Source organism: Notolabrus celidotus, chromosome 23 (assembly GCF_009762535.1).
Source record: "Notolabrus celidotus isolate fNotCel1 chromosome 23, fNotCel1.pri, whole genome shotgun sequence".
Taxonomy (NCBI): domain Eukaryota; kingdom Metazoa; phylum Chordata; class Actinopteri; order Labriformes; family Labridae; genus Notolabrus; species Notolabrus celidotus.
Window position 1 is genome coordinate 21,831,954 of NC_048294.1, and position 27,317 is coordinate 21,859,270.

The 27,317-nt window shown below is 42.0% G+C and overlaps 1 protein-coding gene across 1 annotated transcript in view; it reads left to right on the plus strand.

Moving 5' to 3' along the window:
• Nucleotides 1–27,317, plus strand: part of LOC117807507 (mitogen-activated protein kinase kinase kinase 11) — a 74,539-nt gene that overhangs the window by 32,782 nt on the left and 14,440 nt on the right. Inside the window, exons 2-9 of the mRNA XM_034676826.1 lie at nt 3,260–3,440; nt 9,852–10,000; nt 12,150–12,325; nt 12,484–12,730; nt 18,126–18,242; nt 24,324–24,495; nt 24,577–24,689; nt 24,864–25,484. Of these exons, the coding sequence (XP_034532717.1) occupies nt 3,260–3,440; nt 9,852–10,000; nt 12,150–12,325; nt 12,484–12,730; nt 18,126–18,242; nt 24,324–24,495; nt 24,577–24,689; nt 24,864–25,484 (1,776 nt within the window). The remainder of the gene's footprint in view (nt 1–3,259; nt 3,441–9,851; nt 10,001–12,149; nt 12,326–12,483; nt 12,731–18,125; nt 18,243–24,323; nt 24,496–24,576; nt 24,690–24,863; nt 25,485–27,317) is intronic.

Sequence of the window (27,317 nt, forward strand, 5' to 3'; positions counted from 1 at the left end):
CACTTGGTTTAATAACTCCTGAACATTGGTCTTCTCTGAGCCTGATAGTGTGGATGTGTCTCTGTCAGCTCCCGGTGTTACAGTCTGAAGAGTGACCCTGTAAACTGGTGACCTTCAGCTGAGTTGAAAACACATCGCCTGCTGCTGTTATGAAAGCATGTGCAGACATCCGTCGTGCATTACATCAGATTGTGCTTACAGTAGAGATGGATCAGATCAGGCTGTTTATGCAGTAAGGAAAATGTAGTTTAAGTTTTTTAAATTTCTCTAAATGTAGAAATCTTTCATGTTTTTTTGCGATGCATACATCTAAAATAAAACAGTCTTATTAAGCAGGATTCATTCTAATACACAGCTGATCTTTGTGCTGTTATACTGGACAAGTCTTTTGATTTCAATGTAACCATGTGAGCAGTTTTTTAATTATACTCCAGCATTTAAAAAGCACAAATCAGCTGTCAAAACTTTCAGTCTGCAACAAAAAGCTGAATGAACGGTGCTCATAAACAGATATTACTCTTTGACTCACACGTTTATGTCAGCTACTTAACGTAAGTTCTTTAGTTTTCTTTGTTCTTTATTTAAAGCTTTATTGTAGTTTTATTTTTACCTCGAGTGGTTTGAAAGAATAAGCTCTGAGGCCTGAGTTGCTCCTGTCAGCGTGACACTTTGAAATGAGCCGCTTTTGTTTGCTTCTCGTTGCAGCGAGGAGGGCGTGTGAGGATGCTCGGTATATTCCTTTGTTGCTGTTGTTTGTTTCCCCGCTCTGAAGATACGAGAGGATGATCAGTGCTTTATTCCGAGTGCACCCTGTGATGTTTATTGTGCCTGCTGTCTACAGAAACTGTCTCCCCTGCTTTTGTTCTCCTTCTTATTTTGTGTTTGCAGCGTACAGCAAACAAACCTCTGACTTCTTTAATTCCACTGATCGCTAAGATAGAACAAATAATAACCTACCTTTACTAACATTGAAATTGCATGATATTTTCCATGACAGCACCTCATCTCTGATTCAGATAGGTAACCAAGTGCACATTAGTTCTGCTATGATGGTGTCTGCAGGTATGAGATAAGACCCAGCAGAGATAACTATCGCGTTGCTTTAAGGGAATTATGTTTTTGGGGACATCGGCCCGGCAGAGTTGGTGGATTTATGTACGTGAGTGTGATCATTTCTCTCCTGTACAGTTTGGATATTACACACTGAGGATGGTGATCACAGCCTGTAATGCAGATTTAGGAGGTTTTCCATTTGTTCCATTAAATTAAACTGAATTCATTTATTTGATAGGGGCAATGTAATCTGACTTAGCTCCACTACAGAGACGAAACAGACGTGTAGCAGAGTTTTATGGCTTCTGCTGATCAAATCTTATCCCATGTTGGGGCTCAGTGTAACTCAATATCTAATGTTCAGCAATTCTGTTCGGCCCTGCAGAGCGTTCAATTTGAGATGAGTAGACGTGTAAGCTTGATAATGTTGAATATCAAAGAGTTAAAGATATTAAAAATGTGGAAATGTATAAAAAATATTTTACAAATTGATTCAAATTCAACCGATTTTATTCTTCACTTTCACCAAACTTAACTTTTGTATTATATAAAAAATAGTTACTGCCATCTTGTTCACTGTGCAGAGCCCATAGACTGTATAATACATGGACGTAGTGTCCATGAAGTTACCCATCTGTTTTTGATGCTCATGGTAGGCAGGGGCCAAATTGGAAATGCTGAACTCAACCTAACTTCTGTCGAGCGAGTGTGAGGGAAAGAGGCGGGCTTTGAACCTCCTCGCCAACAGCTACAGTGTTCCCGCCTGTCAATCAAGTCAGCTGTGCCTCTCATAATGGAAAACTCTTAATCTTAATATCTGAGAAACTACTGCGTTATGAAACATTCACCCCGTACAGTGTGTGCCGATCGAGAAATGAGCTATTCAGACTAGAGTCACTTTTTTTTAACCAGACTGTAAACATGTTTATTTCTGCTGCAAATATCTTTTTTCTTGAATTGGTTATTAGCTTCAACATATTATGATAAGGAGTGTACACATGCTCTCTTGCCATGTCTGAAGAACCTGGCATAAACCCTCACTTTGGGCTCCAACATAGCATTTGTTTCCATAATAACAGAAGCATTAGGTCTCATAAAGCCACAGAGATGAATGTTGTAGTTGTGATCGTGCTTGTAAAGAACATAGGCTGTATAAAACTTGGATTTAGTCTCAGTCAAGTCACCCTTTTGTTTCTGAGGCAGTGTTTTGAAGCCTATCGATGGTCGCCATATTGGAAATTCTGATTTAGCATAAATTTCGATTGACTTAATATGAGGCAAAGAGGTGAAGCTGAGGCCTTTAGCCTTCTTCCTAACACCTACAGTGTGCCTGCCAATCAGTCAAGTCAGCCACGCCCGTTATTATGTCAAACTTGTAACTTAAATGTTGTCAAAAAATCCAGAGTTATTAATACATTTATTGTTTTAATACCAAGCTGTTAACATGTTTATTTCTGCTGTAAAGATCAGCTTTTTTAAATGAGTGTATGTGGTTCCTGGTGTTTTTGGAGCCAGCCTCTAGTAGCCACTTGATGAACTGCAGTTTTTAACACTTCTGAAATTGGCTTTATGTTTCAACATCAGAGGTTGCTGCTTGATAAAGCTTAACATAATGAGCTGCTTAAGCAAATACACTGTCTGATATTAAATTCAGAGGCTATCTCAAACATGACACAACACTTTCACCAAGAAAAACAGACTTGATTTGACATCATTTAGCAGAACTTATTTTGCATCAACACAACATGGGGCGCACCGCTCAACTCTGCCCAGTTAAAGCTCTAGCAGAGGAAGGCCTTGAATCTGTAGTAGCATTAGTTGACAAGTGTTCACCATAACACAGTAATAATCAAACACAGAGAACCTTCTCAAGTCCTTGCATTCATTTTAAAAATAGTCCTTCCTGTCTGAGGTCTGGTGACGACACGCTTTTGTTCAGAGCTGTCACCCCTCATGCACATCTCTGTTTGCAGGCTGCTTTACTCTGTCAGTACAGGTAGTGTTTGTTTAAAGCTTTGCAACGAATCACTTCCTGTAGTGCTGATATCATCTCACGTTGAAGGAGGTAGAGATTTATTCATTTGCTAAAGTCTATCCTGAAGTGAAGTCTGCAGTAATGCATTTACATTGTGTTTAAAATCAAGACCTACCTGACCTTCCCTCCTTGTTTCCTCTCTCCTTGTCTCCTTGTCCTTCCTGCCTGCAGTCCTCCTCGCACAGCCCATGCACAATGAATGTATGGAGGGTTCGACGCTGAAGATCACCGACTTCGGCCTGGCCAGAGAGTGGCACAAGACCACCAAGATGAGCACGGCCGGCACCTACGCCTGGATGGCTCCTGAGGTCATCAAGTCCTCCACCTTCTCCAAGGGCAGCGACGTCTGGAGGTGAGTGCTGACGGTTATTTATAGCAAAAGTTGGCTCGACCAAATCCAGGATTCCCAAACGGAGAGTTCACATTCATGGTGTTTATGTTGTGGGATGACTTAGAGCTCTGTTAAAGAATAGTTTAACATTTTGGGAAGTAGGTTTTTTTTTTCTTCCCTGAGAACAAGAGAAGAAGATCTAAATAAGTCTCCCGTCTGTGTGCTAAATATGAAGCTAATTATAGGCCGAGCACGCAAAGCTAATCCTGAAATGTCTAATTATCCTGAAGAAAATGAAAACAGTTTCCTTTGTCGTCTGGAAAACACCACATTAGTGCGTGTTAGACCGGTGTTAGTTTTTGGGAACTCTTCACTGATTGAGGTGTAAAAAAAATTCCTGTGTGTTTAGCTTACAGTATGTTAGTCATCGTCTCTTCTTCCCCTGGTTGATAATTTAACCCTCAGTGAGGCTGAGGCGTCAGACGTACCTAGTGGTGCAGAAAGTTAGTGTATCCTCAGTGATTGTAAAAGTAGATAAGGGAAAGAAGTAGAAGTTCAAAGTAAGTTGATAAAACCATTGCTCTGTCTCTTTCTGTGTGTTAATTCATGTCGATGTGTATCAGACAACATACACGCTAATACTATGATTGCTGTGATAGCAAGAGAGGTGCAAGGAATCCAGGCTGCCCACTTTGACATAAGTACATGGGGTGCACAAGTTTATTCACTGTGGGCCAAACTGGCGCCCCGATGAACACTAGCTCTCATGGCAGGAGTTTGTGAGGAGGATGCCACAACAAAGTTTGCAGTGAGGTTGAGATCATACTTTGCAGTGGCTTCTACAAAAAGACATTTCCTTTTCCTTGAACAGAATAATCTGAAATCAAGCCACGTTATTGATATTATTAAAGCTCCAGTGAGTAACTTTCTACATGTGTGCACTTTGTCGCACCCTGTGGACAAAACTGGAACTCCTGTCTGGTTGCGTATCTCGTCCTGTGCATGCCTAACACAGGACTTCCACCAAATCGGTGCCTGGTCCGTCTCTGATCCGCTGCGGTCCAGCTCTGTGCTCTCTCGTCCGTCAACATCCATCGGTTGCGTTTTTGGAAGCAGCACAGAGCTGGTGATAACACAGAGTGTTTTATTCTGAAAATTAACCGGATGTTTTCATTTTGTTTTGGTGAAACCTGACTTCCTGTCCCGCTCCATCTGCTCTGTTGAGATTGATGCGTCGTGCTCCGGCATCCGGCAAAAATAGAAGTCTTGTGTCTCTGATCCGGAGGGCTCCGACCTGCCAGATCAGAGACGCAGCCGGAACACAACGGAGCGGATCCAGTGGAAGTTAACACATTGACTAGAATAGAAACCCATCAGATCTGGTGCTGTGACGGATCGGAGACGGACCAGACACGGATCTGATGGAATTTGTCCGTCAGTATTGTTTTCTGAATCGCTGACTCTCTGTTGTGGAGAAGTAAAAAAAAAAGCTTCTTCTTGTGCTCAATCTTGGACCTCAAATTCGTTATTAACTTTAAAAACAATGATTTAAGGGGTGTCGGTTTAGTCGCTGATGGTCTTGTTCACTTTTGTAGCTTATAGAGAGGCATCACTATAAATCTCTGCTTCCTAACCAGAAGAAAACTCATCAAAGAGATCCAAATAATACATCTTTACAGGCTGACCTGCCTCGCCTCCATCAGTTTCTCTTTTCTGGATGTGTCTGATCTTTTGACAAAATTCATCAGCTGCCAGTTTTATAAAGACGCAAATCTATCATTTTATATTCGTTATCATGACAGGTGATTGGCGTGTAGGAGGCTCGTTAATGACGCTTTATAACGATCGATAACATAGGTAGTGCAGAAAGACATCAGGAGCATAAAGAGGAGGGAGAAACTGGAGGACCTCTCTCTGATCTCCTGCAGCAGAGTGTGTGTCGGGCACTGCAAGAGAAGCGAGAGCTCATCTGAATCATCAATTGTGGACGGTGATCTCAATCAGATAAGAACAGTCTGCAAATATTATTCTGCAGCTGAAAATATACCCAGGCAGTCCGCGCAGGTGTCGTCTATGTTTGGCAAACTAAACACCACGACCATCAGAGGAGCTAACTCATGGCAGAAACCGTTTTAATCATCTTAATAGATTTATTCAGATGCTCAAATTCAGAACATCTTGGCAAACCTTGCTTTAATTCATCTTTCACGTGACTTCCCTACATTTTTTGAGTTGCAAGCTGAAGCTTGAGCAGTATACTGAATCTCCTCTGAAGACTCATGGGCCTGCTGCAGGGCGCTGAGGACAGACGGCACGATGGACAGAGAGGTGAAAGTGCAGAGAAGTGATAGTGAAAGACAGTGATGAAGCGAGGGGGAAGGGGGGAAAGGGGGGGCAGAGTGATGGATTACAGCGAGGCCGCAGCAGCCATGTGATGGCGTCTCTTCAAAGAGCAGCTCTGTGCTTTGTTGTGGGACATGTGTACTGCACACTGTCCCATTGTCTCCGGTGTAGACACAGAAGAAGGCCACACAGCAGACCTAACCACAGCCCTTTATCTGGGAACAGCTCTGTGTGTGTGTGTGTGTGTGTGTGAGTGTATGCGTGTGTGTGTGTGTGTGTGTGTGTGTGTGTGAAAAAGAGAAAGAGGGGAGTCCCTGGATTCTGTGGTTTTATAATAATGTCTTTAACAGCTGTGTGATTTGTAGAGAGGGGAGTCCTGACGGCTTTTAAGAGCAGTTTAAGAACTAGTTTTTGTGAAGTAGGAGGGCAGAGGATTATTTATTCATGAGAACAATAACACATGCATGCTTCTGCAGCATTGTGCCACTGCAGTTTGTCTTATATGCATGCTTTAATTTTAATCCCGTGGATTTACAGCGTTTCATCTGTTCCTAAATGCTCTTTGCAGCCGCAGACAGAGCCTATGTGAAACCGATTGCGCATGCTGTTCCAATAACCTCGTCTGAATGCGTCCTTGAGAACATCAGAAAGGATTCAGCTTTGGTGCAAGCTACTTAAGGAATTTTCTGCTGCTCTAAGGAGCCCTATTTAGTCAGAGTGTACAGTTTTTTAGCTTCCCTAATGAGCTCAGTGTCAGCTCACTATCTCACACACACATCCTCTCAGTTCCCAACTTCTGCGTGTATCCACAACAAACCCACGCAAGCTCATTTTCACAGCAATCTCTGCACAATCTGGAAAACAGCAAAATGAGCGAGCAGCGAGCGAGCAGGCGGGCGGGCAGCTGCGCTCTGAAAATGAAGGGTAATCTTTGTTCTACTATTCTTTCTCATCTGTCCGAGGCCGCTTGTCTCCAAAGCCGCCACTCGGAGATGACAACCCGCCCCGGGGCGAGCCGGCGAGCAGCGTTTCTGCACAGTCACAGTGTGTGGAAGTTGTAATTAAAGAACTAAATAAAAAAAGGCTGCGGCCTGCGCTCTCCACTTAGCGAGCCTCCACTGCGCGTTCAGTCAGGTCCGGGCGAGGGTTAATTGACAGTGTGGGAGATCCAAGTCCTGCGCCACGCTTCATCTTCTGGGGACACAGGGCTGCTCCCATTGTGTGGGCTCTGAAGTTCTGTGTGTGTGTGTGTGTGTGTGTGTGTGTGTGTGTGTGTGTGTGTTTGTGTGTTTGTGTATTTTGCACAAGTTTTGCATGCATGCATTCATGTCGCTTTGAAAGCCCGTCTCATGGAGCAAAAGTATTCCATTGTGTTTCAGATCTATACTGTTTCACTATGTGAGGTTTAATCTGCTGTGCAAAGAGATTAGGAGAATATTAACTGCAAACATTTACCAAAATCCACCTGAGACGTCTTTGAGGTCAAGTTCAGGACACAAAAAGAAGCAGATAAAAACAAGGAAACAGAACACGTATGTGACAAAACATCACAAGTAAATATTAGCTAACACTTTAATAAGACTCAAGGTGTTTTTTCGACCAGAGGGACTTAACCCCTGATGTATTTGCTTTTCGACTGGTGGACCCAAGGTCTAAATTTAGTTCAGGGGTAGATAATCTCCCCCCTAAAAAGCCCCTGCTCCTGCAAATGTCCCGGGACCTTTAGGGGGAAGGGCCTGCAATGCTGAACGTGTCTGATTGGTAGATTAACCGCAGTGTTTTTATTCCGCCCGCCGTCCACAATAACATGACACACATCTGTGATTCACTTGATTTCTCTTTCTTTCATTAGTTTTTATTTTTTCTATCTTTTTTGTATGTGTGTGTACTTTTCAAAAGAAGAAGCTGTGATTCTCTTGATTTAGCAGCTTGTAACAGTAGTCTTCTCTCAGCCCACCGTGAATGCGTCTCTCCCGGTGTTACGGTTTTAAAAGTGACCCTGTAAACTGGAGACCTTCAGCTGAACGTGTCAGTGTTTGTGGAGTTTACACAGCTGTTGAAACACAGAGGGAGTTCCTGGGAATGCAAACTAGTTTAGTTTTTATTAAGATTTCAAAATATCCTCATCAGATATTTAATGATCGTCTAAAGACGTTTATGAGGGATGCATCCGGCTGAGAGTCTCCAGTTAACAGGGTCGCTGTTTAAACCAAAACACTGGTCGAATATCTGCCACGGCTTTTTGAGTTCAAAAGGATTTTAAAGCCGTGTTGAAACGTCTTTGCTATTCGCGCTTATCTCCTCTCACGTGTTGATTCAGTGAATCCATCTGTGATGAAATATAGCACCATCTAAAACAGCGCCAGCTGAGTCTCTTCATGCTAACAGGCTAACTGTTGTGTTGCTCATTATGATACCTGCCTGTCCGTCTGCTTCTATGGTGTCATCTGTGATGAATGGCATTCGTCTTTGTTTTACTGCCCTCTACTGGTCTGGTGGTGTAGTGCATTTACTTTTTTTTTTCTCCATACGTCACTGGCCTGATTTGCACAATCTACCCGGGACTTCAGCCTGCAGTCGAAACGCAGATAACAAGGGGGTCACAGGAACCTTTTAGTTCAGGGTAAAGTAGTTCAGGGGGCTAAAGACCCCGGAACTCTTGGCCGAAATGCACCTTATATTTTCAGCTTGTTCCACTGAAGTGTCTCTGGTATGATTGTGTGGAGTCTTAATGTTCTGACAGTCGTATAGATCCGAATCAGTCGTCCTCTGGATGGTCTGAAAACTCTCTGATATTCTGACTCCTTCAAGTGAAAGGATTAAAAAGGAGGCAGGTATTTTTAAACCTCTGCACTGTTTCTTTAAACCTTTGTTATCCATGTCAATGATAGATACACACGGTTTTGAATTTGCTCCCGTAGATTGCATCAGCCAGCTGCAAGGTGAGATGTAATTGCTGCAACAAAAGGTGCCCGATCAAAGTCAGACTAAGTGTCTGAAGAGTACCTGTACAGAATAATCCCTGCAGGAGAAGCTCTCTTTTAGGGAAGGGATGTTTTTATTCTAAAGCAGAGACAGTCTTTCTATCACTCTCTGTTAACTCAAGAGACTCTGCAGACGCTAAAAGGTCACGTCACACGGCAGAGCACAGGGGCTGCTGATCTACCATGACATGTCAAAGGCGTCTCATACCTAGTAACAACTCTTCTTGTTAAAAAATCTATCTTAACAAGACGTCTACTTCTCCGCAGCACCTTTCTGACATATGTGAGACTCTCAGTGGCAAAACAAGAAGATTTAGTGGATGTAGTCAACTAAATCATCACATTTGCAGCTATGACAGCCTTTTTCGCTGCTACTGGAGCAACTTAGAACAGTTTTAAGAGTAATTCAGTCTCCATCCATCCATTATGGTCTCAGCAGATGTGTCTGGTCTTGCTGGAGGTTTCTGCCTGTTCAAGGAAGTTTGTCCTTGCTGCTGTAACTTGCTAAATGCTGCAAAGTGCTCTGCTCATGGCTCTGTTTGCCTGTCACTTTAAGTCTTCCTGTCCCTTTAAAGTTACTAACCATAGACCGCTTTGGAGTCCCTGAGCTCCCTTGTCTCATAGGTTCCTCTGGATCTCTGCTGTAGACGTGCCAGACTCTAGCTGCTACAACTACTACTGTCCGTCTCACCACTATCATCTCTCTCTCTCTTCATCTCCCTCTATCCCTCTCTCCAACACGGTCTCAGCAGATGTGTGTCTAACATGAGTCTGGTCCTGCTGGAGGTTTCTGCCTGTTAAAGGAAGTTTGTCCTTGCCACTGTAACTTGCTAAATGCTGCAAAGTGCTCTGCTCATGGTGGATTAAGATGAGATCAGACTGAGTTCTGTCAGTAAGATGGGACTGGAACTGATCCTGTCTTGATGTTGGGTCTTTGTTAATGATAGAACATAAAGTACGGTCTAGACCTGCTCTGTTTGGAAAGAGTCTGAGGATAACATTTGCTGTGATTTTTGGTTATATAAATAAAGATTGATTTTAAAGGCATTTTATGTCTTTTAAAATATGTTTCATGTCTTGATCTTGTCTTCCTTTCTCCCTCCAGCTACGGCGTTCTTCTATGGGAGCTGCTCACCGGAGAGGCGCCCTACAAAGGGATCGATGGACTCGCCGTTGCCTACGGAGTTGCCGTCAACAAGCTCACGCTGCCCATCCCCTCCACCTGCCCACAGCCCTTCGCTCTGCTCATGGCAGGTGAGTGGAGTGTGTGTGTAAATGTAATATAAGCAATGGTAGCACTGATCATGCGGGGTGTCTCAGCTCTGTGGTGTGAGAGTGCCCTTGCGTGACATCAGATGTGTGTCAACAACACGCTCTCTTTCCATTTCCCCAAAGCTGGGCAGAAATGGAGAAAACAGATTCCTGTGTGTCGTTAATAACGTGGCTGTGGAGAGGAAGTGTTTCTGCTTTGTGCAATATGTTTGTGCACATTTTTCTTTGTGTTGATTCAGAAGTCACCTGAGTTTATGCCCGCCTGTTATCTGACTAACATGAGCTCAAACATGAAGACAGTTTACACTCTCCCGGATTAACCTCTCTCGTACAGTCCTGTCTTAAAAAAAGAGATCAATGCATCGAACGTCTGATCGCCACCTCAGAGGATTAATTAATTATCGGATTGTTTTTGATCTTCTTGTAGGGCCCAAAGCGTCGCAGCAAATTATGCAAAACCCCCCGCAGCAAGTTAATTAAGCATAACACTTTGAATAAGTGATCAGCTTGACTCTAGATGTGCTCACACTAGCGCCTGAAGTATGTGTAAATAGAAATTAGAGGGAATATGAACAGTCGTTTATTGTGGAGTGTAAAGACTGCAGACACATCTATCTTTTTACAGGTGTTCAGCTTTTAAACATCCAATAAAAAGGAGGATAACATCACTCTCTTACTCCTCTCAGGTCTGTTGATTCAATAAAACACTCAAAAGAAGTGAAACTAAAGGAGACAAAGACGTTTTCCACCAATTTTCCACCAATTTTAAGGGAACAACACAAAAACAGAGCAGATCACTTTATTCCACCTTGTTTTTTAATCATTTTTTGCTTTTCTTCCGTTTTTCTTAATTTCCCAGTGAGTAGTAACTCTCTTTGCGAAGTGTCGTATGACTGCATGTTTTTGGCAGCATTTAACTCAACTCATTTCTATTTATATATCACCTTTCAGATGTTCAAGCATGCAGCCCACAAGTGCATCACAAAAGAACAGAAAGACAGAAAATAACAGCGCTAGATAAATGACTAAAACAAGAGAAAGGATATATAGTATGAAATACTTCAAAATAAAGATACAATAAAATAATTAAAATATAGTCAATGAAATCAAATTAATAAGATAAAGTCAGATTAATACCATCAAAATTGCAATACAATCAATAAATAAAATCAATCAAATAAAATCAGATAAATATCTGACAAAATCAAATCAAATCAAATCATTACAATAAATTCAATCAATAAAATAAGATTGGATTTATACCAGAAGAAATAAAATAAAATCATCACAATAGAATGAATAAAATTAAATCATTGAAATGAAATAAGATAAATAACCGAAAAAATCAAATTAAATCTATTAAATAAATGAAAAATTAATTAAGAATAACAAATAATAGAATAAGATATAAAATTCTGCTAAAATGATGGTTTAATGTTAATAATGCAATCCAGGGTTGAAAAGAAATTACTCCAAGCCAAAAGCCAGATTAAACAGTTTTTAGGTTTACTCTTAAATAAATAAAATAAAATCAGATGAATACCAGAAAAAATACAATAAAATCATTAAAATAAAATCAATAAATTAACAAAATAGAATTATTATAATAAAATAAATTACATAAAAGCAGACAAAACTAGAACAGTAAAATAAAATCAATGAAATACAATCAGATAAATACCACCAAAATAAAATAATTACAGTAAAACCAACAAAACAAAATCAGACAAATACCAGAAAAAATATCTGGGGCTAAAAATGAATAACTCCAAGTCAAAAGCCAGATAAAAAAGGTAAGTCTTAAGCTTACTTTAAAAAACACTCAGAGAGCTTTCTGTTTTAATGTGCAGAGAAAGAGAGTTCAGAGTTTAGGCGCATAATAACAGAAAGCTCTCTGCCCGGCACTTGTGAGGACAAATGAGGAACATTTAAAGGGAAGCATTCAAGGACCTCAGTGATCGTGGTGGAACATGAAATGACAGGAGATCAGTGATGTATGGGCGAGCAAGGCTGTTAAGAGCTTTAAAATCAATTCCAAAAGAAACAGGTAACCAGTGCAGATTTTGAAGAAGTGGAATCCCAAGTTTGTTCAGTTAAATTGACTCATTTTATCTGACTGTGTGTGTGACAGAGTGCTGGGACCAGGACCCCCACCACAGACCCAATTTCAGCTCCATCCTGTCCCAGCTGACAGCTCTGGAGCAGCAGGTGAAGGAAGAGATGCCGCAGGACTCCTTCCACTCCCTGCAGGAGGACTGGAAGCTGGAGATTCAGGACATGTTCAACGAGCTGCGGGCGAAAGAGAAGGTATGACGCTGCAGAGTCACCTTTTATTTACATCTTTCATTTATACATGTAGAGATACCGTTTGTTGTCAGGTGTTTCTTTTCTCATAAAGTTTTACGATCATTAATATGGAATCTCTGGGAACAAATGTCTTCTCCTCCTTCTCCCCCCTCCACTAGGAGCTGAGGTGTCGTGAGGAGGAGCTGAAGCGAGCGGCTCTGGAGCAGAAGTCCCACGAAGAGTTCCTGCGGCAGCGTGAGCAGCAGCTGGCTCAGTGGGAGCAGGATGTGTTTGAGCGCGAGCTCAGCCTCCTCATCCAGCACCTGAACCAGCACCAGGAGAAGCCCAACGTGAAGAAGAGGAAGGGGACGTTCAAGAAGCACAAGCTGAAGAGCAAGAACGGGGAGAAGATCAGCATGCCTCAAGGTGTGTTCCTTTTCTTTCAGTTTTACCTTTTCTGTTATTCCTCACAAACTGTTTCAGAGCTGGAATTTTTTAAAGAGAAATTCTGTTTGGAGGGACGTTCACTCTATTCACATGGCAGCCATTTTTCTCTGATGTAAAACAGGATGTGAAGCTTGATGATGATGTTGTACTGGAGCATAAACAGGGGGGTTCCAACAAGTGGTTGAATAATTGATAACTTCAGCTAGTTTCTGATTTTAGATAATGCATGATTAAATATTTGAGCTTTTACTGTTTTTTTTACTGTTTCCAGTTTTTGACTATCCACTGTTCAATGTTCTATCACTACAGCTGCTAAAGAATCGACAGAGTTGTGACATTCATTTTTCAATTACCTTACACTTATTGTATTTGCCACCTGTAACTCTGCAGTAGGGCTGCATAATCACAGTTTCATTGACATCACAATATGAGCTTTAGTGATGATAAACATGCAGAAGTCTGAGGCCTTGAATCAATGAAGGATTGCACCCAAGCGGCAACCTCCGGTTTCAAAATATGAAGCCAATGCGGAAGTGTTATAAACTGCAGTTCATCGAGCGTCCACTAGAGGCTGGCTGCAGAAACACTGGAAACCACATACACACCCATTCAAAGAAGACCATCTTTACAGCAGAAATAAACATGTTAATATCCTTGTTCACAAAACGGCTTGGGTGTACGTAGCTAATTTCTCTATCAGCACACACTGTACAGGGGGGTGCATTTAAGGACATGACTGACTTGAATGATAGGCGGGAACACATAGCTGTTGGCTAGGAGGCTCAAACCCCGCCTCTTTACTACTACATTTGGTTTAGTTCAGCATTACCAATATGGCTCCCACCAATGATTGGCTTCAAAACAGTGCTCAGGAACAGATGGGTGACGTCACGGATACTACGTCCATTATTTATACAGTCTATGATTGTGCCACATTAGCGCCCACAATATCTAATCCACAGAGCTTGCACAAAGTGTTTGGCGCACCACAAACTGTGCTGCAGAACAAATAGTGTCACTGTGTGCCTGTGTTGTCAGCATGCATTTAAATTAGCTGTTATGTGTTACATTTGGGGAAAAATGGCTCCTTCTGTGCAATTGAGCCTCTTTGCAAAAAAATTGTCTAACTAACAAACACCAGTGCTAACAGCCACACACACTTGGTGTGTAAATTTGACCATCTTCCCAGAGTTGGTGTTACTTACGCTGCAGTATTTTTAAAAGTATGACGCTCAAACTTTCCAATGATCACCGTGAAATTTGTGTTGAGAAGTATCGTCTTCATTCAGCTCATCATGCATGCGGAGAGTGCACAGTGCAGCAAAGTGGAGATGCTGACAGCTCATCTTCCCGATCGGACGCAAAACAAGAGCAACCTGCTCAGAGCTGCAGAACTTTGTGCCTGTTTTCATGCTTGAACATCATTTATTGGTGATTTAGCAGCTGCAATCCTTTCTTAATCAATGTTTTCTCACCATGCATGTGCACATTTTACCTGTTTGCATGGAGGCCTGGGTTTAATGTCCATGCTTATTGATGTCAGATGACGCTAAAACTAAACCTTTCATGAATTGGTGCAACTTTAGTGTGAAACAAACCTTGTTTCATGGATTAAGGAGGGACTTGCTGCAAAAAGAGGCATTGTGTAAAACATGAAGAACAGCAGACAGACATAGAACGTGTGACTTAAAGGCACTTATCTACCCTTCATAAAGTTTCAAGCAACGCGTTAGCACTCTGCATATTTCTCCTATCATGCAGCCCCCCTCTGAATTACGCTGGTTTCGACAAAGCTAGCTCTCCGACTTCAGTTTACTGTCAGAGGAAAAAGGCTTGCACAAAAACAACAGTAAAGAAAATACAAGAGAGCAGAGAGGAGGAAGTGAGTGAAAGAGTTTTGTGGTGCAGCTGTTGTAATTTTGTAGCTCGGCTGTATTTAAGGTTCCTGTCAGGGCCGGACTTATGAAGGTTTGAGGCTGAAAGTTAAAGAAGGAGGCTGCTGATAGGAGCTAAATCCTCCTGGTGTTAAAAATGTTAAAGTGACAAAGTGTTGAACAGTTCACCCTGAAAAAGCTCCTGAGAACAGGAGATGTGGCACATGATGCACTGATCCTGTGAAAGGTGAATCTCAGGTCCTATGTTTTTCCACTAACACTCAGCTGTGTGTCTCCTCTGCTGTCACAAAGTCACACAGCCTGCCGCAGCTCACATCCAGTGTGTTTCACAGCGTGAGCGACTGTATTTTGGACTGAGCAAGCATGCGTAAATGCAGCTTGTGTGTGTCTCTGTTAGTGTGTTGTGTTTGAGTATGTGTGTGTGTGTTGTGGTTAGGCCTTTCCCAGCAGCAGCAGGGCGGTGATGTGGTGCAGGAGGGGGGGTTGATGAGAGGGGAGAGTGAGCCAACCACGCCTTGACGCTTCCTGTCCATGGACACACTGCTGGCTGGCTGGCCTCTCTCACTTTCCCTCTCTCACTCTTTCTTTTTCGGCATCCCTCTTTCACCCTCATGCTCTCCGCTCCATGTTTTGATTTTCTCATAACCGTATCTGCCTGACTCCCTTTTCTTCTTCTCTTCCTTCCTTAAATATTATCTTTCATGCTTCATCCTGAGTTCCTCTTGCACTCTGTGTTCTCTGGAGTTGCAGATATTTTGGCCCGGATCCTGTATCTGCTAAAAAAGGGTTGAGATGAAAACATGCTGAGGATGTTTTTATTCAGTATTCAAAGGTCTCATTTGTCACACCCGAGCAGTATGTTTGGTAACGTGGCACACTCTGTAGGCTGTGTTTACAGAGGAGTGTGAAATAAGGATAAATATGAATATATGAGTTTAATGTTAGAATGGTTTTATTTTTAGTGGCTTTCCTTTTGCATCTCTAAACCCAGTCATGCCTGACTGCAGCAAAGACTATAGTTCCAGGCCTATAGGAGCCCCATGAAACAGAGAGAGAAGAAAGTGAAACTCCTGAAAAGTGCAAATGTGTCGCATTATCCAGGGATCCCTGGACATCAGGAAGTAATTAGAATGATCTCTGAATAACTGCACACCATGTTTACACTGCTTTGGTTCATGCACTCCTGCACATATCTTAATGATCAAGAGTTATCCTAAAAATATATTTAAAAAAATATATATATACTCTGCCACGTATCGGGCTGAAGCATGATTGTTCACTTCTGACCTTCACTCACATCGCTCCCGGCCTTAGTCACGTCATAAAACTTCACATGCATGGCTTTATGTCTCCATGTAGCATCCTTAGACTGTATGAATAATTGGACGTAGGTTCCATGACGTCACACATCTGTTTCTGAAGCGCTGTTTTGAAGCCAATTGTCTGCAGGAGCCATTTTGGAAATGCTGAAAGCTGTCAAGCTAGTGTGAGATAAAGAGGCAGGTTTTGAAACTCTTTGCCAACAGCTACAGGGTGCCCACCTGTCAATCAAGTCAGTCATGTCCTTAAATGGGCAAAACTCTAATCTTAATATCTTCTGAACTGGCGCGTTAGATAAAAATTCACCCCCGCAGTTTATAACACTTCCGCATGGGCTTCAAATTTTGAGACCGGAGGTTGCCGCTTGGTAGCATCCTTAGGTTTACAAGAAGCACAATGAACAACAACGCAGACAACATGACCCCAGCTTTACTGACTTTGTGGCTTATATTGAATCATGTTGGGCAGATGCATTCCTCTAATCATCGTCAAGAGGAGCGGTCACATTTATTAGTCGTCATGTCCATGTTGCATACCTGTGTTTGTGCTCGTGCATGAGCAACCGCACCGTGCAGAATCCCACCTCTTCCAGTCATGACAGGGTCAAGGAAGTGCACCGTGCTTGAGTGCACCCTTAGAAAAGTTAGAGCCATGTGGAACAAAGTAGCCATCAACATTAAAACATAAAAACCCTACAATATTTCTCTGTGAAGGTTTGTGCAAAATGTGCATAGCAATAATACAAAACTAAATCAATCAAGCTTTATTTATAGAGCACCTTTCATACAAACAAAATTTGATTCAAAGTACTTTACAGTGATTGAAAATAATCAAAATCCAGTATACACTACCAGTCAAAAGTTTGGAAACACCTTTTCATTCTCATTGTAAACACTGTAGATTAATACCAAAGACATCAAAACTATGAAAGAACATATATGGAATTATTGAATGAACAAAAAAATGTTAAACAAAGCAGAATATGTTTTATATTTTAGATTCTGTAAAGTAGCCCCCTTTTTCCTTCATGACAGCTTTGCACACTCTTGGTATTCTCTCAGTCTGCTTCATGAAGTGGTCTCCTGGAATGGTTTCTAATGAACATGAGCCTTGTCAAGAGTTCATTTGTAGAATGACTTGCCTTCTTAATGTGTTTGAGACCATCAGTTGTGTTGTTCAGAGGTAGGGTTAGTACACAATGGATAGCCCTATTTGACTACTGTTGTAATCTAGATTATGGCAAAACCAGATTACTTCATAGTTTTGATGTCTTCAGTATTAATCTACAATGTTGAAAATAATTAAAATAAATAAAAAACATTGAATGAGAAGGTGTGTCCAAACTTCTGACTGGTAGTGTAAATAAACAACAAAGAGAAATATATATAAAAAAAAAGTAAATAAAAGATAAAAATAAATAATTCAGACAATAAAAGGGCAAAATAAAAGCACCACAAATAGCAATAAAAATGAGTAGCTAGATAATCAAAATCCTAGAGTTAAACACAAAACGGAAAAATGTTAAATAAATATAGTGACATTTAAATGATTAATTATTTGATGTTATAAAAAACCCTACATAAACGCCAGCCTAAATATATGAGTGTTTGATTTACTTTTATTACACAGCTCTCTTAGTGATCTTCCGTTTTGTAAGAAGCTTGATTCTGATTGGTCCAAACCGCTTGACAATGGTTATTAACTTTCACTAACATGAGCAACGCCAGAGTCAAACTGATCACACGTCATGTCAAATCAATCCGCTGAAATGAGTTCAGACACATTTAACTTTAACTCGTTGACACCATAGACCGTAATGTGAAGGGAAACCGTTAGCTTTCGTTAGCATCAACACAATGTGGCTAGTTTTGGTTAGCATGCTAAATCAGACATTTGTGAGAGGAGAAGGTCACTTTTTCTACCAACAGTCCTTGTGATGTGTGGGAGGTCATTTTTGGAAACTTTGAAACTTGTGTGTGCATTCTGCTAAGTGTCTATCATCCAGGTGGTCTAACATCTGTTGTATATATGTGTGTGTGTGTGTGTGTGTGTGTGTGTGTGTGTGTGTGTGTGTGTGTGTGTGTGTGTGTGTGTGTGTGTGTGTGTGTGTGTGTGTGTGTGTGTGTGTGTGTGTGTGTGTGTGTGTGTTTGTGTTGCAGATTTCATCCATAAGATCACGGTGCAGGCGTCTCCAGGAATCGAAAAGAGGCGGAACTCTCCTGATCTGGGTTCAGGCTCCTCTCCCTCCTTCGGCCCACGTTTTCGTGCAATCCAACGTGAGTGCAGTGATTTTTCCCCTCGGGTACACACACACACACACACACCCACACACACACGCATGCTCAGGTTGAGAGGTACACAGGTGCATGTATGTGTGTGTGCTATGGGGCCATTTAGAAAACTAGAGAATGTGGGCTCTTCGTCTGCGTGCACACACAGATGATGTTGCAACATTACTTCTTTCATTCTCCAAAATTCTCCCCTTTCATGTGCTCCCAGCCACCCACACATCTTTTTTGTCTTCCACTGTTTCCCCGTGGGCCCCCTCTCTCGCTCTCTCTCTCTCCCCCTTCTGCTTTTCTGCTTTCTCTCTCACACACACCCTTTTCCCTTTACACAGTCTGCTCCAGTCCAAATATTATCTGACTTCCTCTCAGTGGCTCAGCACTCCTCGGCAGCGTTTTTCCACTGCAGCTCTGCTTCCTCTCGGCCTGCAGCGTCCTCTCTGCTGCAGCGGGGGGCACCATTGAGCTGCGTTTTCCCAGCCAGAAATAGTCCCCACTTTTATATGCATGTAGTGGCTACAGTGCGGTTTGCTGAATTAAAAATAAGCAAGGAGGAATTCATGGCTCCAGGAGAAAGGTTTGAGAAGGGTTGCAGCAGCAGCAGCAGAGATTTACAATACTCTTCTGCTTGTCAGGCTTTTAGACAAACGCCCCGAGATTGTTTCTCTTTGGAGGGAAATTGCAGCCTGTAGGTCACGGGGCGTCTTAATAAAAACCCAAGAGGAAATTTGTGGTGCAGCAACAGGCCATGAAAGGGATTTCTTAAAACAATTACCAGTGGGTGTCGACATGAAAGCGCAAATTGCGGTGAAACATTTATCTGTGAAAGTGGTTAGTAAATCTGAAACATCTGCCAGCTTCATTTACTCATCAAACACAGGGCTGCTTTTCCTTTACTTCCTAATGACTTTCCTTAATGGCAATCACTAAGCCATGAGGGTGTCTGCCATTAAATTCTGTTTAGTGGATATTTATGCTTGCCCTCTCAGTAGTGAGCTGTGATTTATTGCTGCAGCCTCCCAAACTTATTTGTCTGCTAGACAACTGCCAAACCGACGTGGATTACTTCACAGAGAGTGATGGAGGATGGTCATGCAGGGAATTTAGTATTTCAATGTGCTATAAATCCACTGAATTAGATAACAAGGTGGAATAATGTAATGTTTTAAGGACTTTTGACCTCTGGGATTGTAGCTGCAACATCTGAGTTGGCAGGTTAAGAAAAGATGGAGTTTAAATCCAAGAGGAAATCCTAATGCCAGACTGCGACAATCAACAACAGAACATCAATAAAAAGAGATATATAGATTATTAAACACCAGGGGACTCATTTATAAAAGAGTGCGTAGAATCCCTACTAAAAGTATACGTACTCCGAAAACCTGGAAATGGCGTGCACCAAAATAAATTCTGATTTATTTTCGCATGCAAACTTTACACAATGTTCCGTTTTATAAATCACAAACCACCTGGAGATATGCGCACGTAGTTCACACCCGTATTCCGCCTTTTTCACGCCCACATTCGACCATATACGGTCAATGCAAAGCACCTCATGAACGAACATGCAAATGAGCCGGGAGCTCAAAGGTTCTCACGGTGAATCACGGCAACAACAGAGAGGAAGACGTAAAAAGTAAAGTTGCTGACACACAAACCGTGGTCCTCATGAATGAAGCGGAGGTCAGAGAGCACGTATTGTTTGCTTCTTACAGCAGGAGGGACACAATTAAGAAAATATGGAGTGACTCCACGTCACTGCAGCATTCATGTAGCCGTCAGCAGTGCCAGAGCATCCATCATTTATCATGACAATCTCCTTCATGCTAACAGGATAACTGTGGTGTCCCACAAGAAAATGCTGCCCTGTCTCTCTACTTCTATGGTGTCATCTTTGTTGTATGACCTTTGTCTCTTTCTTACTGCCCTTTACTGCACTGGCAGTGTAGTGCAGTTACTTTTTTTGCTTCTCCATAAAGCAGCAACCTTCGGCCGTGAGAATTGAAGCCAATGGGGAAGTGTTAAGAGGCACATGAGAGGCACAGCTGACTTGATTGACAGGTGGGAACACTGTAACTGTTGGCTAGGAGGCTCAAAGCCTGGCCTCAAAACAGTGCTTCAGAAACAGATGTGTGACATCACTTATACTACGTCCATTATTAATACGGACTTCAATCAATCAATCAGACTTTATTTATAAAGCGCTTTTCATACAATGACATTGTAACACAAAGTGCTGCACAAGAAAAACAACTTGAAATAGAATACATTAAGAAAAAGATCCCACCCCCAGCCCCGACCCCAAACCCACCCCACAATCCGAAGGTTAACAACACAATATGCAACAATAGTAATAAAAACAATAAAATAAATAAAATAAATAAATAAAAAAATCTAAATAATTTGCTGAACGAACTGAGGAAAGGCTCTCATGTTATCTTAATGAGGAAACACTGGAGGTAAAATAAGATGATAAAACTCAAAACAGGAAATTAAAATCACCAAAGTAAAATACATTTCTAAGATAATAAAAGACTAAAATATTAAACCATTAAAAGAAAATAAGATGTGAGACTTAAAATAAATAAATAAGTAAATAAATAAATAAAGTAGAATAAAAGTGACTAAATTTGAAATAGATAATAAATAAATAAATAAATAGATAAAACTGTTAAGAATAAAAATAAAACTCAGTTAAAAGCGAGACTAAAAAGGTAGGTCTTGAGTTTGCCTTTAAAAATATTTATGCTCTGGGCAGCCCTCAGATCCTCAGGCAGGGTGTTCCACAGGCGTGGGCCGTGATAATAAAAAGCTACCTCACCGTGGGTCTTAGTCATGTCTATGTTCTCCATACATCACTGGCCACTGACATTATTGACAGGATATGGCATTAATTTCCACACTAAGTTAGTCTGTGATATTCAGGACATCCAGAAAAAAGATTGTGTTGCTACAAACTCATTATCTCATAAAGAATAGGTCTAGTTTAGAGTCCTGTGTGAAGTATAATTTAGAACACCATGATTCCTCTGAGAACAGTAACACTCAGAAACATCACTATCAGCTTTAGAGAGCCGCAGGTTTGACGTCTCCAAATGAGGACAGAGTTTGTTTGTGAGACTCATTTCCTGTTTAACTGTCCCGTCTTTGATGACATAAGAGATGCACTTCTAGTAAAACGTCTTCTATTAATGCTGATTTCTTCTGGTTGGATGATTATGAAAAACATGAGTTGTGCTTTTGAAGAGGAACTTTTTTTAGAAGCTGATTGTATCTGCAAACCCTTGGAGGAGAGGAGCATGCATCTTTGTAGTGACTTTGAATAGTTGGAGCATTGTTGCTGCACAGCTGCAGCTCTGATGTCTCGTAAACCCACAGGGGATGGGCAACAATATATATGTATATAAAAACAATTACATTTGAACATAGTATTAATGAGGATCATTGATCTGTAATATTGCACATGACATGAAAAGTAATACTGCACGCTCTGTGGTTGTATCATGTGCTGGGTCCTCATGGCTCGTCCATTTAGCCGTGCTCACAGGACAGCTGCTCAGATAGTCCACCACTTTGATCCAGACTGGAATTTTCACCTATTTTTCAGTGCATTGGGATGAAATTTGGTGTAGATATCCATGATCCTTAGAGGAGGAATATTTGAAGTTCAGGTGATCCTCTGAACTTTTTGAAAGTGTGACCATCAGGTTAAATTCCTCATTAATCCAGAAAAATACTTCAACTTTTACTTGAGGGATTGGAGCAAAATTTGGCACAGATATCTATATCCTCCTTCAGGATTAGCTGGAATTATTCAGTGTGATCTTTTTAATGTTGGGTCAGCTTCAAGTCACTCTTCTTATTTGGCCACAGTTGCAAATTACTTGATGCTAACATGAAATAACCAAGCGGCAACCTCTGGCCGCAAGAATTGAGGCCAATGTGGAGGTGTTAAAAACTGCAGTTCATCGAGTGACCACTTGAGGCTGGCGCCAGAAGTACCAGAAACCACATACGCACCAATTCAAAGAAGACGGTCTTTACAGCAGAAATCAACTTGTTTACAGCCTGGTACAAAAAACAAGTGTAGTCTGTATAGCTCATTTCTCTCTCGGCACACACTGTACGAGGTTACATTTTTTCACAACACGGCAATTTACAAAGATATTTAGATTACAAGTTTTCCATTACGAGAGGCCCAGCTGACTTGATTGACAGGCTGGAACACTGTAGCTGTTGACTAGGAGGCTCAAAGCCCACCTCTTTACCTCACAGTAGCTCGACAGCAGTTATGTTGAGTTCAACATTTCCAATATGGCTTCCACCGACTATTGGCTTCAGAACAGCGCTTCAGAAACAGACGGGTCACGTCACGGATACTACGTCCATTATTTATACAGTCTATGGTAATAACCAAGGTGGTAAGAACGGTTTAAAGCTTAAAATTTTCTGCAAAAGAGATTCAACTCGTCCCGTCCTGCTGTGCTGGGATTATCTAGGAAAGCTAATGTGTCATTTTTGATTATTGTTTCTTAAAAGTTCCTCCCAGAGGTCTTTGACGGCTACAGACGTCTCTCCTTCGCTCGTTGTACCGGCAGCACTTGAGTTTGTTTCCCTTTTGTTATTTAACGGCGAGAAGAGACCAGCTTCCAGATGCCCTAAATCCACTGACTGATGGTTGTACCGCACCACAACCAGGCGATAGTTGAAACAATTGAACAATCCCCTTTAAAGATCGATAAAAGTCATGTGAACGATTTGTTTTTTTAGAATGAACGATTATTTGAATATTCAAAGTTGGCGACTCACCCCTGATACCTATCGGTAGTAATCTGAAGATGATTTACTCTCTTCTATGAACATATCTTTGCATGCAAGCTCATGATCTCAACTAAAGTGAGCAAACTGCTTGATGCTGCTAGATTTCCTGACTTCCCTGAATGCATCAGGGATGATCGATTCGACCACTGTCACACAAATCTGCACCATGATGTTGTTTTTTCTGCAAACTTCAGATCGATGAATTGCCAAAACATCAGAAGAAATCTGTTTCTTTTTCCGGAACAATACTGCAGAAGTAAGCCAGCGTGACTATTTACAGTGAGGCTCAGACTCTCCAGACTACAGACTACAGGGTGTTCCTTCTCAGGATGTAACAAAATGGAATAGTGGGGCTGATTCTGCAGGAACACCTGGAGGGGTCAATGGACTGTAAATTAAGCTAAGGGATTTTAAGAATACACAGGTTGACTTGCAGCAGAGTTTGGTTCCTGTTACCTGGGGCCGACCCGTCTTCATCGACCCTGCAGTCAGAGTTTCGTCCGATGCTGCTGTAAATCAAACCCGTACAGAGTCCCCTCGCCTCTGGCTTGAAAACCTCCTTCTCCTGGCGGCCTCGCGGTGTAAACACAAACATTTCCCCCCAGTGCTTGGAGCTTCAAGTGTGGGCACCAACTGGCTCACAGCAACATGTAAACAATCCGTCCATCAGGAAGCTTTAGAAGCTCCAAGCCGAGGAACATCCGAGGGGGAAATCTGATCCCGTTTCACAACAACTGTGAATAAAGTGATCAAGTTGTTTTGGGGAAATCAGTGACGTCAGACTCTACACTAATAAAGTTCATGAACTTGAAGCTGTGTGGGGTCACGTCAAAGCGCCTGAGCATGCTCCTTATGAAGAGTGTTTTGCAGCTTCTGAAGTGCAAATTCCTGCAGCTGCTTCAGCACGAAATGAAGTTCTGTAAGTCAAGAAATATTTGGCCAACAGTTTGTTTCATCGACTGTATCAAGGTCTGACTCAGTATCTATATATGAAGCATCATAACATGCAGCAGGGTGCAGCTTTAACTCGTGCAAGAGTAAAGAGTAGAAACAGCAGCTTCATGAATTCTGGCTGCAGTAGGAGTCAGTTAAAGGTCGCCGTGTCGGAGATGATTGCAGAGCGGCGTCGATTTATTGGTGAAACCTGCCGTTTAAAAATGCTCACCTCATTAGAGAGCAGCTCAGCAGCGTGCATACTGATGACCTGCGAGCTGAGATTAAACCCATCCTGTTTTCTCTGTTTCTCTGCAGTCAGCCCCAGTGACAACAGCAGGTCGTTCGGTCTGAGCTCAGCGTGGCCCCTGGAGGCTCCTTCTCTTAAACAAGCCAACGGAGACCTGAGGTTGGGCCCCCATTGGAGGCCCCAGAGCCCTAAAAGTCCTAAAAGCCCGAAAGTCTTGCGTCTAAGTCCCCAGGAAAGCAGGTACAGCAGGACTTCACTTCATCTTCTATGTGTAATTGCTGTAAAATGAGTGTGATGGTTTTAAGGTCTCTGTTCTTTCAGTCTGTCCATGAGGGCCAAGCTCCTGGAGTCAGACAGCAACGAGAACGGAGAGTCCAAGGATGACTTTGAGGAGTACAGACCCTCCACGCCGACCCCTCCCACTGCACAGAATGGTATCTGCTGCCCTCCATCAGCACCTTACTGCCAGCTGCATATCTTCCATTAGCTGCTGTTCAGATTCACACTGACAAGAGTGTGAATTATAAATAAAAGCTGAATGAATAATAAATGCTTGTCTCTTTCTCTGTCTTTTTAAAACTTAAAAACACATCTTCCTCTGGTTGCAGGCTCTTCAGTGAAGGACAGCCTGCAGCTTCCTCTACCTCATCGAGACTCCAGCAGCGAAGAGGGGGGGTCCTCTCCAGCCGGCTCCCCCAGGCCGGAGAGGGGCTCTTTCGGTGGTCTAGTTAAGAGCACTCACCGGGCCTTGCTGGGTGGTGGCACTCTCCTGGCCTCTGTTGGACTAGGCCGCTGCCTGGATGTTCCCCCCCGGGTGCCCCCTAGAACTAATGCTTCCTCTTTGGGGGACCGCACCCCCTCTGAACCTGAGATCTCCTCCCCTAAGCCTCTCATTTCGGACCCCCCAGTAGTGGACGATCTCATCACTTTCTCCACCTCTGAGCAGCTCCCAAGACCGCTCTTGGATTTAGCTCTGCAGTACCAAGAACTGAAGCCGTTGCCCCTGACCCCACCCCCGCCGAACCCCCGGGAGAGGAGCAGCCATCGGACTCCGCAGATGCCGCACAGCCCGCAAACCCCGAGGACTCCCCTGCAGCTCGGAGGAGCCAGCCCGGGCGAGTGGACCTCTTGTTCCCATTCATCAAACGGGGAGCTGGGATGTGAGGCCTGGGAGCACAGAGCTGACAGGAGGAGGAGGTCCAGTCAAGGCCTGCACGCCTCACAGCTAGGTCAGTATGACTCCATTTCTCAAAATGTTAAAGGGTCCAAACTGCAATTTAAAGGTGAAAGTCAGTTAATGGGACGACAGGAGAATACACGCTTTAAACAAACCCTGGGTGTAAAGTGTTTTCCTGCGAGGCATCGTGGGTCAAGAAAGAATTTATCATGTGAAGTGGAGGAGGTCCAGTTTTTAGCGGCACCAAAAGCTCCAGCCTCATATTCAGATTTCAGACTTTGCAGCAGTTTTAACATCTTCACAGCATAGTGCATAAATACTAAGTTTAATCTCATGTTCTTGTTCATGACAGCTGTGCAGGTGGTGATTTCTGATGTCTGATGTAATTCTATTAAGCTTTAATTATGCATGGGACATGGCTGCTTTAAGTGACATGTGGGTGGTGCTAGCTGTCTGCAGGGTGTCACCTCTGATAACTCACTGAGCTTCAGCTCGCAGCCCGTCTGTCTGGAGCATTTTGGGGATTTTTCCATGCATACCAAATAATTTGGTTTGTGGTTTGTTGTGCCGACAGACCATACAAGAAGTCAAGTCAAGGTGGAGACTGCAGTACCCAGAGTGTCCACTAGAGTCTGGCTCCAAAAGTTGAGGAATTTATATGAGGTCATACAAAAACGCCAAACGTATGAAACAATTAGTTAATGAAAATAAATAATAATAATAATAATAATAATAATAATAATAATAATAATAATAATAATAATAATAATTCAAAATAAAAAAATGAATACATAGAGAAGAAAATAAAATGATAATAAAAATAATAATAATAATAATAATTATAATAATAATAATTATAATGAAGATAAAATTAAATAAATTGGTTAAAATAAAAAATGTAAAATGTAAAAATAATACAATCAAAAACAGAAAGAAAAAAGATATAATAATAATGAAGATAAAATAAAATTAATAGGTTAAAATTAAGAAATAATTAACTATATAAATACAAAAGGTAAGAATAATAATAACAAAAACAAACAGACAGACAAAAATAATATACACCACATGTAATAACCTACAACTACACCCACTGTCTGTTTTTGGATTGGCCTATTAATTAAAGCTTATGCGCAGCTCTGGGGGACAGTGGAGGTCACTACTCTCTGGCACCTTTATTTGAAAGGTTTGGGAACCTTACACTAGACTTATTGAAGGTTAGTCGAAGTCAGGAGCCCTGATGACCACAGTCAGCCCTGATGATACCTGTAGTCTAACTGTGGTTATAACACCAAGCTTGCAAAGCGATGGTTGAAATTAGAGCTGCTTAATTAACTTCCAATAAAGAGTCCATGAGTCAGACTGAAAAAAGAGGCTAACATCGGGGTATTTAGGCATCTGCTGATTGACTTTTGACCACTGAGTGTTTTTTAAATAATTTGTCGCTCTGAAACCTCCCAGTTATAAAAGAGCATTACTAAATCCCTGTGGTGCCACTTTAAATCACACTGTCCTCTCCAGATTGGATCCATGGTTCTGTCTTTGTTTTATCTGCATGATTCATCCACATTTCCTCAAGAGTACCAAGCATGTTTTAGAAAGGCCTCATGCTGAATTTGGATCCAACTTTTCCCCTGAATAATGCAGCACCTCAGCATGGCAACGTTCCCTCTCACGGTTCCTGCTCATTTTTTATTTTGCCTCTTTTTAGGCAAGATCTCTCTAACACAAGGGAAGCTTCAATGCAGCACAAGCCTTTTTCATTTACATCAAAGCTTGTCTGCAGCTATTTGCATATCTCAGGTAACAGCTGGCCCTCTGTATTTCTCTGCTAATTCTTGCTAAGCAAAGCTAGCATCCAATCTTCTGTTGTTTTCCCTCTTTC